The sequence below is a fragment of the Sesamum indicum genome, linkage group LG13 (assembly GCF_000512975.1).
Source record: "Sesamum indicum cultivar Zhongzhi No. 13 linkage group LG13, S_indicum_v1.0, whole genome shotgun sequence".
Lineage (NCBI taxonomy): Eukaryota > Viridiplantae > Streptophyta > Magnoliopsida > Lamiales > Pedaliaceae > Sesamum > Sesamum indicum.
Genome location: NC_026157.1, coordinates 302,438 through 322,878, shown reverse-complemented (window position 1 = coordinate 322,878; position 20,441 = coordinate 302,438). Strand labels below are relative to the sequence as shown.

Genomic DNA, 20,441 nt, shown 5'->3' with positions numbered 1-20,441 from the left:
TCCACCATCCTTGCCGTCTGACCTCACCCCGCCAACTGCTTGCCCCCTGTTCCCCGTCATTGCTGATAATTTGCATTTAACCCCATATTTAAATATCCTTTGATAAAATTATATAATTTTTGAACAAAGGTTTAGAATTGTCAATTTTGTCATTGATATATCTTTTTCTTATTTTTAATTTATAAAAAAATGGACTGAAATTGATGAAAAAACTTAATTGTAATTTGTCTTTTTTGAAGGATCCAAAATAAAAAAAAGATAAAAGTATTTAACGTTTAGTATTTGTAGACACTCCTATTTTATTTAATATATACAAAGTATATATATACCTCGCAACAACATAATTTTGAATCAGGCGAGCTACTTAAGGTCTCGTGTCTCAATTTCTTGTTATCTACCTATATGAAAGTATGGTTCCTGAGAAAAGAACAACTCGTTAGGCTAGTTGGGATATCTCAAACTAAGATTCTCAGATGCTTAAGTCAGCTTAAGATCGAGATGATTGTATTTGAACCTTTATATTAAATATCGTAGAAAGTAATAAATATGTGTTACTATAAATACGGTGGAAAGACTGTATCTATAAGACCATATGTCTGTACTTGCCTGGTCCACGAGGCACCATCTCAAATCAGAGCTGTAAGGAGATCTACTGCTCAGATCTCGAGTTGCTGGAGCAGGCTGTTGGAATGGGTCGTGTTAAGAGACCCAACCCTCTGTAAAAAATGCGGATCCTGGCACTTGCTGATATTTTAGTGTTATTGGAGGGCTATTCATTTCATTTTTCAAGTGAGCATGATATATCCCTGTTATTACTCCTCCATTTCTTCTAGTGTGAATCATCACAGTAGGAAAAGTTGAACATATCAGAGTTTTAAATAAGTAAAGAGAGAAACAGAAGACCAATACTTACGTGGTTCAGTCGTATGACCTTCATCCATCAGACAAATACCCAAATGACTAAATAAGAAAAAATGACACTTTTCATCCCGTAACTTAGGGTCTTTTCATTTTTGGTTTAATTGGTCCTAACTGGGGTCGAGCTTTCCCGTATGCTTGGATACTTCAATCTTTTTTAGGACGTGATCTCCCCATTGGAAGTGCCTTGGGTTGACCTTTTGGTTGTTGCTTCTCATCATCAGACTTTTGTGGTGTAGAATTCTTGCATATGTTTAATCCCTCTTTTTTTTAATTGTGTTGAGGTCGAAAGATCTCTCCTGTTGGTTGTCTTGGGGGTCATACTGGCAGATTCTTGCTGTTTTTTCTTCAATCTCTATTGGTATGATTGCCTCACTGTCATAAACCAAATAGAATGGTGTTTCGCCCGTTGCGATTCTTGATATTGTTCGATATGCCCACAATACCCAAGAAGCTCCATTAAGATCCTATTTGTAACCTCAGTCTGGCTATTCGTTTGTGGATTCCCTACTGCAGTAAAGTTCTGCTAGATCATTAACCTTTCTATGATCCCTTTTTCTTGAATTGTGTGCTGCTGTCCGACATCAAAATCCTCTGGATGGCGAATCTGCGGATGATATTTCAATTCAATTTAAACTCAATCCATCTAAAAATTATATAAACTCCATATTTTGATATGGACTTTAATTTGAGATCTATTTATCAGCTAATTTGTTTGTACTTGTAATTGGTAATTTATCCACAAAAAAAAAAATCATGTAAACAATATTTTACTAGCATTTTATGATTGCATTTAATTAATGTCTGAATCTTGAAATGTCAACTTTTTCCGGGGGGGGGGGGGCAAAAGAGTTTGTCAAACATGTTTGAGAACAGAAAAAACTCACACTAAAATTTCACATTAATTCACACAAAAAACAAAAGTCCAGACTAAATATATCTGCAGGCATTTTAAAACAATAACATAAAGTAATAAAGCTTAGTTAGAAACCATGATAAACATTCAATGGGGACAAACTGCCCCTTGCAAACTTGACATCCAAATATGAACAAAATAAAGCGAGTTTAATTATATATTCAGATTAAGACAAAGAATGCCCTTTTGCCTTTTTATACAAAAAAAAAACATATACGATTATATATAGGGACCTTATTTAGACTGCCCAAAACAATTAAAGTACCCCCTACATTATTTAAATAACCAAAATAAACAGTCTAAGGATCGATGCAGTTCCTCCCTCCTATACCCAACTGATCACATACTCGACATCCATATAAATCAGAAGTGGACGTAGGGTCGTATGCTCCAGCCATTTTTATAAATGCATAGCCCCGGATACCATGTATATTTCTTTACAATTTTGAGTTACATTCATATTAAACGGTGATGTGGCCGAGGTTTTTACGAAGGGATAAAATTGATAATTTTACCTGCGGCACAATTGTGCACCAGGTGAAAATACGATTTTCAAGGGAGGACTTTTAGTAAGAAAGTGGTCACTATCGATGAATAGTGGTTGGGTTTAAAAAAAATAATATTTTTGGTATTTATAGTAGTGTTGGAAGTTATATTAAGTGGTGGGTCGCATTTGTTTAACATGTGTTTCATATATGTAAAATTACTTTTTTACCCTTGCAGGTTAATATTTTTTAGCAATATACATCAAACGGCTATAATGAGGGTCCCCTCAAATTGTTCTTCCTCATATTTCTGACTACAAATACAGATAGATTAGGCTATCGATCTTAGTTCAACCCAAGCACTAAAGAATTATTTTCTATTAATATAATTTTTCTTGGTTAATTTGTCCTAAGTTATGGTGGAGATCTTGTGTGACGTCGTATTGCGCTTTCAGACCACAAAAGAAAGGATTTAGGGTTCCTTTCGGCAAGAGTCGGAATTTTGCATGTAAATAAATTGACACACTATTATATATAAAAGGAAATTGTTAAACTAACTCACGATAATATATGATTGAAATGTACTTTCGGTATTCCAAGTGAGATTTCCTTTTCTTCATGAAATTATTAGATTCTTATTCTATCCCCACTTTACTTCTCAATCTTCATATTATTTTATTTGAAAATTATTATATATATCAATATTTCGTGTTAAGAAAAAAAATAGAATCGAATTACATCTGTGATGTAAACTGCGATTTGATCTGTCCCGCCGTACAAGATATTGACTGTTTTGGCATCGTATGAGCTTTTTAGCTTTGTCCTTAAAAGGTACCCCATTGTAGCGGACATACTTTGGGTCTTATAAACCTTGCAAGCTCATCGTCTGCAATAAATATGAGACATTTGCCTACGGTATTAATCCGTATTGCAAAATATTGAAAAAGTTTTACGAGCTTTGCTTAACAACTCAATATTGATGCATTAGTTGACGATTAAAGGGCGTTTTATCTAACCAATGATCTCTTAGCTTAAAGTTGAGGTCCCATGACTCTATTTGAAATCATGGGTTTGAGTTCTATCGAAGGTACGGATGCTTTGTCTCACTTTTAAGTGAGTTTACCGTAATTTATTACTCATAATTCTTAATTATACTAATGTATTGCTTGAACCTATACACTGTTTGCTCAATTTATTCAAACATTAATCTAAAAGAAAAAATGAGCGCTTGATCTAATTCATGGACCTCAATTTTATTAATCGGTACATTATTTAATTTTGTGTAAGTGCTTAAACGATATAACTAATTTCTTATGACAGTACAAAATATAACTTTTTATCATAATTAATTACTATGATTAAAAAGTAAAATTTTTATCAAATAATAATTAATTATAATTATTGCACAAGTGTTAGCTGTTAATACAATGTTTGGAGTCAAAATATTAACCATAACTTCAAAAATCACGATCAATGTTTTATCGTTGAAAATTTACTATATTTCATAATATATGTATATATATATATTAAAGGAGGATCAAAATTGTCCGACCCTTCTCTTGTAATTCAAATTTATAACTTATGTTTGACAAAAACAAAATACCAATTGAGCCACTTGATCGTCTCTTGTTTTCTTGCTTTATGAATGCTTTCTTGACGGCTACAAATGAAAGAGATTTATTTGTAAACAAATAAGTGTGAATTGATTAATTAAATAAGAGTATTGGAAGAGAAGTTAAATGTAAATAAATAATAATTAGTAAGAAAAAAAGAAACACAGAAACCCATAAAAGGGGAAAAGCACAAAAAGATGGATTGACGAAAAGGCAAAAGAGACAAGACTGGAACAAGTGATTCTCTGTCCCTCCCACTTGCCACGTTGGATTTCCTCTTTTTCACGTGGCAAAAGTAGGGCCCCCACCTCCCCAAATTGGAACCCCTTCCTCCCCCTCTATTTTTCTTTTGTAATTGTCACTATCCTCATCTGAGGTGTAAAATAGGATTATGTGATTTTTTTTTTTTTTTTTATGTTTAGGTAAATCGAGGGTTTGATGATGTTGTTCATGTGAATTTGTATTTATATAAGCTATCAATCATTAGATTGTAAATAATATTATCATAATGTGTTAATTCAACAATTCACAGCTCATGTGGCTACAAACTCACATCAATTTCGAAGCTGATTATATCTAATACTTGTTCGTTATCTGTTTATAATAGAATTATCTGAATTGTATGACCCAGTGTAATCTGATGATTCAGAAATGATCAGATAGGTGTAAAGATCGATATATCAACTGTCGTAGTTGATTAGGTTCGAGTTCGGGCTGTGAAGATCCATAGTATCATCAATGAATTGAGGTCTTTTAGTTATTTTTTGTGTACCATGTTACTACATATAATGTACTAAAAGAAATATAATTTTTTATCATGCTTAATTATAATAGTTAAAATCTAGCATATACTAATTTAACTATGACCAGGCAACGCTGACAACCGTTGTTTACAAGTAAAGCCAAGTGTTTGTCAACTGAAAACTATGACAAATTAATTTTTGGGTTATAAATAAATCATGATAAATGTTGATTAATTATAGTTAAAAATTAAATTTTCACACTGATTTTGTTTGACCATGCAGATAGATAGTATTAATTTACCATAATTTTCGAATTGTAGTACTTTGTAATGTAGGAAATCATCCACGTCTTTTTTGTGGTAACTATTTTTGCACTGATCTGAGGTCTTAAATATAGGATTTTGTAATTTTACACTTAGGCCCTTGATCTCATTATATCAGCTCAAATGATATTATTATAAAACGTCGGTAAGAACAATATCCTATAGATTCTAGTTATAGTTTTTCAATCTTTAAATCAGTAAATTCAAATAAGAATAATTAAAAGTATTAAAATGCAGTAAAAAATATACTTCATTTTTGAGATTATATATTTATAAAAATAACTGAATTGTATGATTCAATGTAATTCGTGATTGAAAACGATGAGACGATTGTGACAATCAACGTTGGCCCATCAGATCAGATTCGAGTTCAGATGTGAAGATCAAAGATCGATGACATCAATGGACTTTTTGATTTAATTATTATTATCTATGTACCATGTTAACTACGTTGTCGGAAATTCTTGAGTGCACATGAAGGTTTTGCTTCATTTCATAACTAATCATGTGCGTTTTTAAAGAATAATTAATTTTTAATTATTAATTATTAGACAGATTCTTTCACAATCATTTATCAATATTAGCATCATTAACATATGGGAAATTTCGTATTTAATATTTAGTTCACATCTATTAATTAGAGAGACATTAAAAAGAAAAAAAAAAGACTCGTTATATGTTGTTTTGACCGACAATTGAAAGATTTGACCGAAAACTCGTAAGAACAAATATAAATTTTTGTTATTTGTAATTATCATGATTAAAAGTGAAAAATTGTAATAGATATTAATTAATTACAATTTCACGACGACAATCAATTTTATTTAATTATTTTTGTGACTATATTAATAATTTTTATAATTTTAATAGTGATAATATTTAAGTAAATGGGATTAACTAGTGACATAAAAAAGTATACAAACTTTTTTATATACATAATTAGTAGAAAAAAGAAATTAATCCCTACTCTATATAAATTTTTGAAAGATAATGAATGATAAATTAAATAATAAATTTATTTCAATTAGGTTAAATCGTAACAAGTGATTAGTTACAATATGCAATGCATAACAAGCTCATGACACGTAGATGATGGTTAATAATGCCCAATCACCATCCAATCATGTCTAATCAACCAAATATGTGTCTCCTTTGATTGAAATCATGATGTGTCATTAGGTGAAACCCTTTGAATAGAACGATGCGTCTATTTGAGTGAAATTGTATGTTTTTTTAGTGAAATGATGCGTCCATTCGGATGAAAGGTTATAACATTTCAAATGCATATTTTCTGATTGGATATGTCCATTGGATAATACCTTTTTAACTTCTGTAAATAGGTTCCCCCTATTCACTTCATTTAAATAAGTTCATTTCATTCAATATGGAAAGCATTTTAGAGCATTTTATTATGTTACCAATAAAAGCATGTTATCTTTTATTAAGAAAGTTTCAAAATATTGCTTGGTTCGTCATTTTTTAAAGTTTGTAATGTTGCTATTTTGAGATCGTAAGTCGTTGTATCTTGGGATACAAATTGCCATTTCGGTTAGCATTAGAGCAGGGCAATTATTATCTTAAAGATAAAGAGTCTAACTTTTGCCTCGACTTCGTAACACAAAAATCCCGCACATCCCTCATATTATTCAACAACGTGAATCACTATAATTTTAAAACCTTATCAAATCAAATATTACCTATCGCCATAAAATAAAATTAATGCGAAAACTTAAGGCCTGACTACCGTTAATCAACATTCGCATTGATTTTATACTTATAACTAAAATATTAATCTGTCATAGTTTCTAGCTATATCTAATATTTTGCCTCACTTGTAGAAATAATGACTAGTAGCCATTATTCAATCGTGTTTAATTAGCATTAGCCATAACAGTTTACTTTTAACTGTAACTAACCATAATGCGAGTTATATTCTTGTTGTGTTACTCTCAATGTAGTATTAATCCAACAATTTATCTTATTTTATATAAATTTATTATAATTATTTCATTATTACATTATGTCCAACCAAACGTATTGATATTGGTCTCTCTTTATATCATATTTTATTACTTTTTAATTATATTAATGTATTCATTATTATATTAAGATTACATATATGATTATAAAAGGGGTAAGACTTATATTCTAATCTTAATTACCATTTTTTTCTTAGTGTATAGTGCCCACATTTATACCTTAATTTTTATCTTTACCTTTGACCAAAATTATTACATCATCATACTACTCAAAGAATAATTAATAAGATATATGGGATCATTTGTCAAGACATGCATACCATTGTTCGTATTAATTTATTTACAGCTTTTATTTCTTCAAGACATCCTAAAATAAAATGTGATATTAACAGAGGCCATTTGTTATTTACTCTGAGAGTAGGGAATATGGTAAAAGAAATTTTTGTTTTCTTAAAAAAATTTCCTCTAAATTAATATCCATATTAATTAATAAATAAATTCGAGTTGTACGTAAAGAATGTTACATGTATTTAACGGGTACAATTTAATGAATTATTATATTATTGGGTGACGTGATCTAGTTTTACAGTACTGTTATAAAGTGGACAAGTTCCTCATTTGTAAATTGACACGGGAAGCATGTCAAGATCTAACTTAGTGGCACAAGAATGATTGTTTATTCGGTCTTTTCACTTTCATGATTCTGTCTTTTAATGGATACGAGTCCTTAAAACTTATAAACAGCACAAATTACTCATTTGCTATTGAAATAAAAAGCATGACAACATTGTCAATTACTATAACTTGACTAGAATTTCTTAACTCAAAATCAAACAAAAAAACAACAATAACTACATTGTTTGACTGTATAAGGATCCTAAATATAAGGGTGGCAAAAAGTATTTTAGAATTATTTTTTTTTTGTAATTGCAGGACTCTGGCCCTCGAATTCTTAAAAGTGGTCGGAATTTACTTAAGTGGAAAAAAATTAAGGGTTTTTTTAGTGCTTTGTTGAATTTGATTTATTTTAAAAACCAACTGTCACCTAAGCACGCTTAAGTTGAAAAAACCCTTGTTACATAAGTCATATCCCCTAATATACGAGACAGTAAATACTAGGGGTGGGCAAACGGGCCGTGTTAATTGGGTTCCAACCTGACCCGATCGAATACGGATGAAATAGGTCAAATTTTTCGGATAACTCAAAACCCGCCTATTTTAATCGGGTTCGGATTTTTAAACCCAACCCGAATAACCCGATCGTGTACCCAATTAGAAAAAAGGCGCAAAATTGAAAAGGGTTTATTCCATAAAACTAGAGATTTGAGTTTGTGCATTTGCTAATGCAAAAATTGAGTTTATTGTTGCTAACTTGTTCTTTATGAAATAATATGTTTAAAATGAGTTTATCAATTATAAGTGTTGGGCTATTGATTATGTTTTTAGTTGGGTTGATGGACTTTTGTGATTCTTTGCAATTGTAAATTTTTTTGCTTCACAATAAAAATAATAATAGAAAAAAAATTCTAACTTACAGAAATTACCCGAACCCAACGATTAATTCGATCCGACGCCCACCTCTAATTCAATCCTACCTCAGAGAAGTATAATTCATACCTTTTTTCATCATAGCACGTTGAAAAGTTGGTCTAGACCAGACAACTATACCCATCATACGATGTCGTTGTGAGTAGCATGTGTGAAAGGAACATGAATGGTTTTTGATTTAAGAAAGCCGCCAAAACGGAGTTCGTAGGTGTGGAGGGGTTGGTTTCTTTCGGTTGGGAGGAAACTGAAAGATCCTTAACCAAACACAGGTCAGGTGGGCAATGTATCGAATGACACGCCACCACGTGGACTCCCCCCCCGCAACCTCAGATTCCAAGAAAAGGACAACTACCCAAGCATCGCATCATTGTTCCCTTAATTACTCTCTCACCTACATTACAATTGCATTACACCCACCATTCCTACATCTCTATCTCTATCTCTATCTCCATCTCTATCTATACTTTTTCTGTCAATAACAATAATAATAATAAACAATAATTACATTTTTACCTCCTAATTTATAATTTATTTATACAACTCACCCTTATTTTTTGCGTAATTACATAAACCACACCCTATAGTTAAAAATAGGGGTAGTTTATATAATTATGTCAATATTTTTAGAGATGCATGCATAATTTTTCAAAAATTAAATGCTGTTTGTATATGATATTGACGTTTTTGATAAGTATGTATACGCCTAATTATTCAAAAAATATAGGTGATTTATATAGATAAATCATAGGTCAGAGGACGTGCATGTAATTATTCTTAATAATAATAATAATCATCATCATCATAGTGTTTTAAAATAAAAAAAATCATAATTCAAACCAAATAGGTGTATGGGTGCAAATTAATTAATAATGAATGAGGAAGCATGTGGCAAAATATTGAACATGACAGAAGAGAAGTAGGCACAAATTAGTCACAAAAACTATCAAAAGTAGAACAATTTAGGACAACAATCCTAATACAGGGCAAGAGAACAATGCATGTTTTGTTTTTTTACCATGAACGGTTTGACTTTCAATATCAGTTTCTTAAGGATAATATACAGTGACTAAAAGCAAATACAAACTTTAATTAATTTTTTTAATTCATATATATAATTATCTAAAAGTAGGTCGTTATATCTAATTAAACCTGATACTATTATAAAAGAAAACTCGTTTGTTCTACCAATTTTTTAATACCCAAATTTACCCCTTAATTCATTTCGTCCCTTAAAAACAATTGATTAGAATAGTAATTTTAATATTTTCACTCTCAACCCATTGTTCCATATTTCTCTCTCACCTTTTCCATCTTTTATTTCCACACAAACTTCTATATTTTTAATAAATTCACAATTATAATTTATTTTTCTTTTTAACATTTTCCACTTTTTTTCTCCCCACAAACTTATATATTTTTACAAAATTCATAATTATAATTTATTTTTTTCTTTCTCACCTTATCCGACATTTCTTTCTTTTTACATATTTTTTCTTTTCTCCTCACCTCACAGGATATTTATGTCTTTTCATAATTATTTTTTTCTGTTCATTTCACATTATAATTTTTTTATATGTTCAGGGACAGCATGCGACAACAACGGGTAAGATTAAAATGGAAGGTATTTTCATGGGACGAAACGCGTACATATTTCGCACAATATAAAAGGGGAGGGAGCTTGAGAAGAAAGACTGGTAAAGAAAGCAACATTTGATGTGGAAAAAACTAGTATTTTCGTTAAAGAAAATGGCAGCCTCCCCCTTCCTTCCCTTTTCTATTATTTTATCTTCTCAATTCTCTTTTTGTTCTCTTATCAAAACCCCCCCACCACCACCCCAACTTCTCCATTAACCTCCAACTCTGTCATTCATTTCCTTCCTTTAAGGTCTCTCTCTCTCTCTCTCTCTCTCTCTCTCTCTCTCTCTCTCTCTCTCTCTCTCTTTCTTCTTACATTAGTCACATGAGATCACTTGTTCATGTCATACATTAGTTCTTCTTTGTCTTGCTAGGAACTAATTGTGGTTTGTATGTGCATGTAAACTAATTGGTTTTAGGGTTTTCTTGATTTGTGCAGTTGTATAGTTCCTTGATTCCCCGGGCTGGTCTCGATTATTTTTTGGAGTTGAGGCTAGCTCTCCGGGGGGAACACACATTTTTTCCATTAATTAACGTCAACACAGCTAGCCAGGAGTTTCCAAGGCTCAGGAGACTGTAATCATACATATGGCACCAGTTTCATTGCCTCCAGGGTTCCGCTTCCACCCCACCGACGAAGAACTTGTCGCCTATTACCTAAAGAGAAAGATCAACGGCCGAAAAATCGATCTTGAAATCATCCCAGAAGTTGATCTCTACAAGTGTGAGCCATGGGACCTGCCAGGTATATACACACACTGTGATTTTCATCAATTACTCATAAATTCTACCTAACCATATATGCATATAATTATTATTTATTATTAGTGATAATAACTATACGAATCGATATTCTTTAGTTAGCATATCATCATGTTTATACTTGGATTATCATCAAAGCAAGAATAGAACAAGAATTTCACAAGAGGGAAGTTAAGTGAACATAAAGATTGAAATAAAAAAAAAAAATTAGTGATGAAGGAAAGTATATATATACATGAAAACCCTACTGTTATTATATACACCATAAATCTTTATTTAAAATATATATATACTTAATTTCACATATATATATATATATATATATATATAATTTTTTAAGAAAAACCCTTCAACGTACATGGTTGAAACTTGATCATGATATTGAATTTAAAAAAAAATCCCATCAATTAATTGTTTCTTCAATGATATTTATGGAAAATCATATAAAATTATATATTGTTATGTTTATATATATATGTGTGTGTGTGTGTGTGTGTGTGTATGTATGCTTTTAACAAGGTTGAAAGATGAGTCAAAACTTGTTTGTTCCAAAGGAGAGAAGTTTGTTGAGGGTCCCTACATCTTTTTCAAATCCTGTTCTTCACAAAGATGCATGCAATCATGCAAGATTTTCACTCTAAGTCATAAAGCAAAGGGAACAATTACTAATTGCATCATAATCCCCACTTTTTCTCCCTTTTCGGCTGCCTCTCTCTCTCTCTCTCTCTCTCTCTCACTCACACACACACACACACTCTCTCTCTTAATTCCAAGGACGCATAAATAGTAATGGGATTAAGAAATTAATTGAAAGAGAAAAAAGATATAGTTTTGATCTAGTTAATATAAAATTATTAATTAATGTCTTTATTACAAGCAATGATAAGAGGGAGGGAGGCTATTGTGTGTCTTATTTATGTGGTCCTAAAGAGGAATTTGGAAGGATAAAGAATGAATAGCTATTTTAAGAATAAAGGTAATTCCCATGCAACTCTTTTTTGTTTTTTTTATTACATTTATAAGTTGTAGGCTATAAAAAGGCAATGAAAGAAGTGTAATAACTTAAGAATATATCAAAAGAGGGGTAGAGATTGAGTGAGATGAGTGATCTATCTACTGTTCTTACAGAAATTGTGCATATTGTAGTCATCAATAGTTCAGCATTTTCATTACATAAAATCTCATTGATTGATTATCACTGTAATTTGAGCAGGGAAATCATTGTTACCTAGCAAAGATCTGGAATGGTACTTCTTCAGCCCCCGAGACCGTAAATACCCCAACGGGTCGAGGACGAATCGTGCAACGAAAGCCGGGTACTGGAAGGCCACCGGCAAGGACAGGAAGGTGAGTTCACAAATGAGGGCAGTTGGAATGAAGAAAACCCTAGTTTACTACCGAGGTCGAGCTCCCCATGGAGCTCGGACCGATTGGGTTATGCACGAGTACCGGTTGGACGAAAGAGAGTGCGAAAATCCCTCTGGCTTGCAGGTGAAGCTTCCATTCTTCTTTTTCTCTTACATTATAGTACAATATTGATTTCTAAAACCTTGATCGTAGGAGATCTTAGAAAAACATACCCTTTTTCCTATTATCGCTAACGTGTTTACTATTTATATTCTTTTTCTTTTTGAAAATTTAGGATGCTTACGCGCTATGTCGTGTATTCAAGAAGAGCTTGAATACTAGCCCAAAAATCGGAGACCATTATGTTGCATCAGCCAGCGATCGGTCCTCCAGCATTGACCTACATTGTGAAGGAAGATACGAAGATCTTGACAGTTCTGACTATCAAATGCCGTTGACCTCATCCCCTGCTACGAACATGACTAGTTCATCAACTGATGCAAGATGGATGCAATATTTGTCGGAAGAGGCATTTAGCTTCAACAATCCATACTCCAATTCCCCTCCTATACCGTATCCACCATCAAGGGTAATTATGCAAAATTTTATTACATATATATACCTCAAAAACACTCTTCGTTGTCTGGTCCCATAACTATGTGGTCGTGAACAATATATGATGGCCCACGTGTGGGCCATGCGTAGCGAAACAATTGTTAGTATCACAATCACGTAGTCGTGATCAGACCGGCTGAACATCAAATTATACATTCAACGGTTCTTGATTATTATGTAATACATTGATCTCCCCCTTTTCAGGTTGACATAGCATTAGAATGTGCAAGGTTACAACATCGGTTTTCACTACCGCCATTGGAGGTCCAAGATTTCTCACAGGGTGCATTCGCTAACAACGATCCTCGGATGTCGACCCATCCAAGTGTTTTCCATATCGAAAACACGAATCAACCTGCGGACATCGTGCAAGAAATCCTTTCAGTTGCTCAAGCTTCTCAGGATCTTCAAAATCAGGAGACATGGGCTGGAATCAACCACGGTCCTGTCGATGATTTTTCGTTTTTCCTCAACAGTAGTCAGCCAGCTGATATGATCAGTAATTGCTCCAAATATTTAGACAACTTAGGAGGAGACCAAAACCATCACAGGTCTATTGAAATTGGAGACAACGATGAAGTCTTCCAAACTGGGAGAATGGTCGAGAACTTGAGGTGGATTGGAATGTCTGACAAGGAACTTGAAAAGGTAAATTTTTAATTAGTGTTACACAAATTAATTATATCTATGGCTATGTATATTAATTATTATTGTTTTTACAGTTACTATTTTCCTATTAATCATAATCTGTTTTCAATAAATCAAAATTTTCATAATCTAATTGACTCAGTCACCATGACAGGCCTTCTCCGATGACTTCAAGACAGTCCCAATCGAAAACATTAACTCCAATATCCATGGAAACCAATTCCATGATTTCCAAGGTTTGTCATGACTTTAACTCCAGCCCCGATCCAATTAAATATTTTCTTCTAATTTTACTCATTAATTAATTCAGCCTCGTACATATATAATTAACAAAATCAAAATCGAAATTTGACAATTGCAGGAGAAACCAGCAGCCACAGATTCAATGCATTCACCAAGGCAACAAACGAGAATATCTCGATTGGACCTCATGTTAACGACAACGTCAGCGACCACAACTTCTTGGACAACGACGGGGACATCGATGATTTCTCGACCTCCCCAAGCTTCGAGGTGTACGAGAAAACTGAAATCAATCACGGATTGCTCGTTTCAACCCGACAGGCGGCCCAGACGTTTTACCACAAGGTGGTGCCGTCCAGGACAGTCCAAGTCCATATAAACCCCACGACGATGATGCATCAAGTTCCAGTATCAAAATCATGCTCCGTGTCTATACCTAAACACGGGAGTTTGTCCGAGAAATTCGTGTCGTTTTCAAGAAACATGGTAAGAAACATGTCTATGAAGATCATGAAATCCCAAAATTGCCAAGAAAATGAAATCCCAAAAGTTGTTGAAGAAGGAGGGACATTTTGTGAGGAGGTGAACAACATAAAGCCATACTTCACTTTTGCTTTGGCTTTGTGTGCTATTTGGGTACAAATTGTAACACCTTTCTCTTGATTTGTGTAATATTAATTTGTAGGATATGATCACTACTATGATAATTAAGTGCAACATGGGAGGGGAAAGTCTAGTATACTAATTGCAATAATTTATTTTTTCTTTTCTATTTTGATTTTTTTGGATTATTTGGATAGGGAAGTGGGAGTTGAGGATTGATATTGGAGTGGTATACTGTAACTTTTATGGAATTCGGATATACTTCGTTTCTAAGTCAATTTATAATTAATTGTAAAATTTAAGAATTGACCTCCTTCTGGAGTGATGTGAATATGTGAATCTAATTAAATATTTCAGTATTTTTGCGTGTTGATATGTATATTTGTTTAACGCACCACTTTTGATTATATACCATTTTAAGGAGATCTGTGTTTGGTTGAACATTTTTATGTGGAATTGAATCATCAATTTTTAGTGTTAAAAATTATCACAAAATATTTTGACCCGAACATATTTTCATTCTATTACGTCTTTTTAGAAAAAGATAACTATCACATAAAATAAAAATACAAATACTTTTAAATTTAAGTATGTATTTTGGTAAGAAAGTCTGTCAAAACATGTATATACTAATTCAGATATATTTTCATTTTTTTTTTTTATCAAAACGCAATACAAATGTACAAATTCAATTGAAATATGATAATCTGGAATATTGGGGAAAAATATTATTTTAATCCCCTTAATATGTCTAATTTTAATTTTAGTCCGATAACTATGTCTATTTTTATTTAAATCCAATAACTTACGAAATTGCTTACTTTTAGTCCTTTGGCAGATTTTCGAATAATTTTACTTCTATACAACTTTTGAAAGACAATTTTAGTCCATATGCACTCATAGGGGTAAAATTGTCCGAAAATCTGTCAAAAGACTAAAAGTAAGCAATTTTGTAAGTTACTGGACCTAAACAAAAATGGACATAGTTATCGGACTAAAATTAAAATTAGGCATACTTAACGGAATAAAATAATACTTTTCTCGAAATATTGTAAACAAAACCAAATCGAACTTAGGTTTAGATGGCACTTTAATATTTTTGAAAAAGAAGCATCTTACGCCCATCTGTCTTTATTGATCAGCTATAGGAGCCCAAATATTCATTCGCTACCACTTAGTTTTGCTTTATCTCCAACTTCAATACATGACCTTTTGTTCAGGCATGTCGGGATTGGAGAGAAAATAAATTACGTGCTAATTTGAATATTTGAGCTTTTATAGTTAGTACGAGGAAAAAATAGATAATGTATATGTAAATAAATATGAAAATCAGTTGGAAATTGCATTATTAGAAAATACAAGAAGGTGGAGCAAGTACTTAATTTTCAAAATGTTTAAGATGCTTTTTTAATTTATTTTAAGTTAAAAATATTTTAAGCCTATTCTAATTTTTCACGTGGGGGAAACTTGAATTCTGCTCGTTCAAAGAAATATTATGTCTATGAGTGAAATCTAAGTATTTTATGTTATGTGAAGGTACAAGACATAGTTGACTTATATCATGTAAATACTTTGCTTGTTATGACCCAAATATTAATCCACGACAAACCCAAATAGTCCTACAATTGTTTTTGCTCGTAGAAGTCCATGTAAAGTATATGCACTACATAAAGACACGCTTTTAGCAATGAATTCTTTAAAATTTATTTGCCACGATATTTGCAATGGATGTCGTCGTAATAGTGCAACGGAGTTCGTTGCAATATTGGAACGGAATTCTTGTAACAACATTTGTTGCGACTTTTATAGTAAAATGCTTTACTATAATCTGTTGCAAAAAATCATTTTTGTTTACAACGGCCTTTGCAATGGAAGTCATTGCCATAATGTAATGCATCTTTTGTAGCGACATAATTTATTACAATTTGTTGGGAAATTATTTTTATTTACAATGACATTTGTAATGGAAGTCATTATAAAATTGTAATGAATTTTTGCAACTACAGTCCATTGCAAATTTTGCACTCCACACAAGCTCAGGAAACATTTGACGAAGGACAATCAGGATCAACTTCTGCATGAATATGTGACAATCATGACTCTTCATGCCGTGAAGTCTCAACTCTTTCATGTACACAACGGGCCAAATTAGATGCGTAACCATCAGAAAACTTCATATGACTAATTCATTCACATATCCTCCTCTTCTACTTCTTGATTAGGGTATATATATGACTTTGGCATCACTTCAACCTCTTTTTTTCCACCTTAAGCTCCAATCGATTATATATGATCTTCAGGTCATTCCATTCATTCAAATTATCCTTCATTTTTCTCTTTATATCCATTACGGTATTGAATATATTGTCAAACACATTATTGTCAATGTGCATAACATCAAGATTGTATTATATCAGATGCATTGACCAGTACTCGGGCTCCCAGAAGATGCTTTTCTTTGTCCATTTATGCTCACTACCGTACCTGTTCGGGAGTGACAACGGCACATCAACCACAGGACTAAACTTTTTAATCCATTCGTGGATTTATTCTCCCATCAATCTTGGTCGTGCAACCTTTCTTTCTACTTGATTCTTAGTGAATGCTTTTTTGTTCCTATAGTATGGATGGTTTGAGGGGAGGAATTGTCTGTGGCAGTCAAAGTAGCACACCTTCCTACCGTTCTGTAGGTAGAATGCACTTGTATCTTACATACAAACCAGACACCCATAACACCAGCGAAACTCCAACCAGATGCCATCTCATAAGCCGATTTTTTAATCTTTATTTTATATCATAAGGGGGTAATTGATATTTTAATTTTCACAGAGGGTTTTATATCATTCTTATTATCACTGAGCTAGTCTCTGGATTTTTTCCAGTAATTAATATAGAACGTCATAAGATTGAACCATGCTTTTAATATCAAAATCACAAAGAACAAACCAATTAAGTTTCATTACTTGTTTTGAGCTTAGAATTATATATAATTGTTTTGTGAGAAATAACAATTTTTCATCCCAAAAGTTAGAACCGTTTCATTTTTAGTCCTATTCATTATAGGATTAGCACTTTTAGTCTCATAACTTATAAAAATTATCACTTTTGATCTTCATCCCTTTTTTTGCCTACAATTTAACGGTGTGAAGGACGTGCCTAGCATGTGATCGTTAATTATTTTTGACTGGAGAGAAAGTTGGTTTGTTTTCCAACTTGATATTTGGAGAAAAATATGACTATATTTGACGGAAAAAATAAATTTTGAAGGAATTAGGGCAAAAAATATAGTAATTTCTCTCTTCATTAACAAAAATTGATCTTATCCTTCCCATATTTTCATTTGTTGAAGCCAACTAGAAGCAACATAAAGAATCATGTCTTCTACAACTGAATCAAATAGAGCAAATGAAGCACTCATATGCTACTATTGAAAAAGGGCCATTTATTTCCTCCAACCAAAAATACTTAACCTCAACGTGCTAGGCACGTGTCCTCCATCATTAAATTATAGACGAAAAAGTGCATAAGGACCAAGAGTGCTAATTTTTATAAGTTATTAGCTAAAAGTACTAATTCCATAGTGAATGTGACTAAAAGTGATATGGACCTAACTTATGGGACTAAAAATACTATTTCCCCTTGTTTTGTTATAAAATTATATCCTGGAATCATTAGGCTATAATTTGTAGACAAAAACAAGTGATGTTAAAAGAACTGAAATGGATTTGGAGTGATCCCTTCTCATTATTTTTTAATTGAGAAAAATGTAAACAATTCCCTTGGAATATTGCGGGTAAATTATATTTTTGGTCCAATAAATGGATTTGTTTTCAATTTTAGTCTCATACTCAGGCTAATTCCCACATTTAGTCCCATATGTGGATTCTTTTTTCAATTTCAGGATCAAAGGGGGATTCCGTTGAAAAATTGACGCTGACGTTAAGTATTTAACAGGTCCACTTATGGGACCAAAAATGTAATTTACCCTGATATCGCGAATAAGTAAACTACTCCCTTATGAAAAAATAAATTGTGATTTACCTCCCTATATTTTTTAAAATACTAATTTACCCCCCTATGATTTTTAAAATGAAGCAATTTACCTACCTATATAAGGAGGTAAATTGCTTCATTTAAAAAGTACAAGGGATAAATTACTATATTTTTTTATAAACAGGTAATGCACTCATTTTTAATATCACATAGGATATTTAATCTATCTGCAAACATAGGACTGCTATACAATGGAAGTGGAAATCCAGCTATCTAAATGAAGTGATGATGATGATTCTCTGATCTAACTGCTTTTGGTTTTCCCTTTTGTTTCTACTAGCCAGCAACTTTCCCCCTTTTTTACTTTCTTATTAGTTAATTCCCACGCTTGTAATACAAACCCCCTTTTCCGTTAAATATATAATGAAAAGGTATTATAAAATCAAGGTACAATTATTTTAAAATTATAAGACAAAAACAATAATTTCATAATTAATGGGATTAAAAATAAAAAAAAATCTAAAATTACGGAATAAGATTTGATATTTTCACAAGGAAAAAAAAATCACAAAAAGCCTAATTAAAGATGATTTCCGTCGGAACAGAACATCCATCGAAAAAATGAATTTACAATGGACAATCACTCAACCACAAAAATCGTCAAATTTTATGTAATACGAAAATGACAGTCGTGATTTTTTATGCCGCCTTTAGCTCGAACTCGTCCGCGCATCTCCCGGGGTTCTTTTATTGTCATAAACTTTTCATATTAAGTTATAAATACTCACTTTAGAAAAAAATAGAGCATTAGCGATAAGAAATTAAGTGATATAATATATATATATATATATTAAAGTTGTTAATAATCACTTATAATTATATTATGACAAAAATATAAAATTATTCTCTCTTAATATATTTATTCAATGATAATTTAAAAATTACCACTTAATATTTTGTCACTAGCTACTCTTATCTTTTATTATAGTTAACTATGACAACAAAATTTTGAAATAATTAAAGTATCAATTAAAAAAGCCCAAATAAACCGGCTAATAATTGAATTCTGAATTAACGCCCGTAAAAATACTAAATTTTCGATAAGCCATTCCAAATTCGGACTTATTCATTTTAATAAATTGAGCCCAAAAAAAATATACAATCGTTATTTTATTTTGAATTGATTAATTGAGTTAGAGCATGTTCAAGTACAACCCGTTAGAAAGTTGATCTATGTTAAAACCGATGGTATTCAAGTCTAATAGAAGCTCAAACTATGCTACTCATGCTTATGAAAACAGGCCGCGACTACATACATACAACAAATCTTCAGAACTCAAGTCCCAAGCAAATCTCTCTGGCACAACGAAGCTCCGCAATCCATGAAGATTTCGCATCTTCTTTAGCGTTAAACTCTCAAAATCTTAACATCATATTTCAAGATATAAAGTGCATATATTTAGATCTAAATTTATGAGAAAAAAATCAAGAAAGAGTCATCACTTTAGAGGTTGTAACTTTGTTTGTATTTAAATTTATATTTATTTGTAGCCCTATAATTTATTTTTGGAGATTCAAAATTTGTATGAAAAATTGCTATTACATGTGAGTTGTGAGTCATGCAATCACAATAGTGGTTGGGCAGAAATCCTTTCACAAGAGAGAAAGAGACAAATTTATATTCATATAAAGTGCAAACTCTTTTTCCTTTTACTTGCAAAAAAGTGCACATTTATATATTTTATGGGGGTTAAATCCATTTTGCCCCCCTGTGATATAACAAAATATCAAAAACCCCCTTATGAAATTTTTAATATCAAAAATCACCCCTAGGTTACCAATAAATAATCACACAGCCCCCTGGTCAATTTGAATCTATTTTTTTAGAAACAATGACTAAAATACCCTTCTAGTCAAACCGGTCAACTAGGCTTATTAATATATAATTATTTTAATTTATAATTTTTAACATATATTTATAATACATATAATTATAATTTATAAAAAAAATTAAAAAAATAATAATTATACCCCATTCCCCCCACCCCCACCCCCACCCCCCACCGGGCC

General features: G+C 31.9%; 1 protein-coding gene across 1 annotated transcript; it reads left to right on the top strand.

Annotated features, from left to right (window-relative positions):
- LOC105175981 (NAC domain-containing protein 45) lies at positions 10,350–14,727 on the top strand. Its single transcript, XM_011098631.2, has 7 exons — positions 10,350–10,410; positions 10,600–10,905; positions 12,136–12,413; positions 12,565–12,858; positions 13,089–13,532; positions 13,687–13,768; positions 13,894–14,727. The coding sequence occupies exons 2-7, from the start codon at positions 10,749–10,751 to the stop codon at positions 14,436–14,438; spliced, it is 1,800 nt and encodes a 599-aa protein (XP_011096933.1). The 5' UTR covers positions 10,350–10,410; positions 10,600–10,748; the 3' UTR covers positions 14,439–14,727.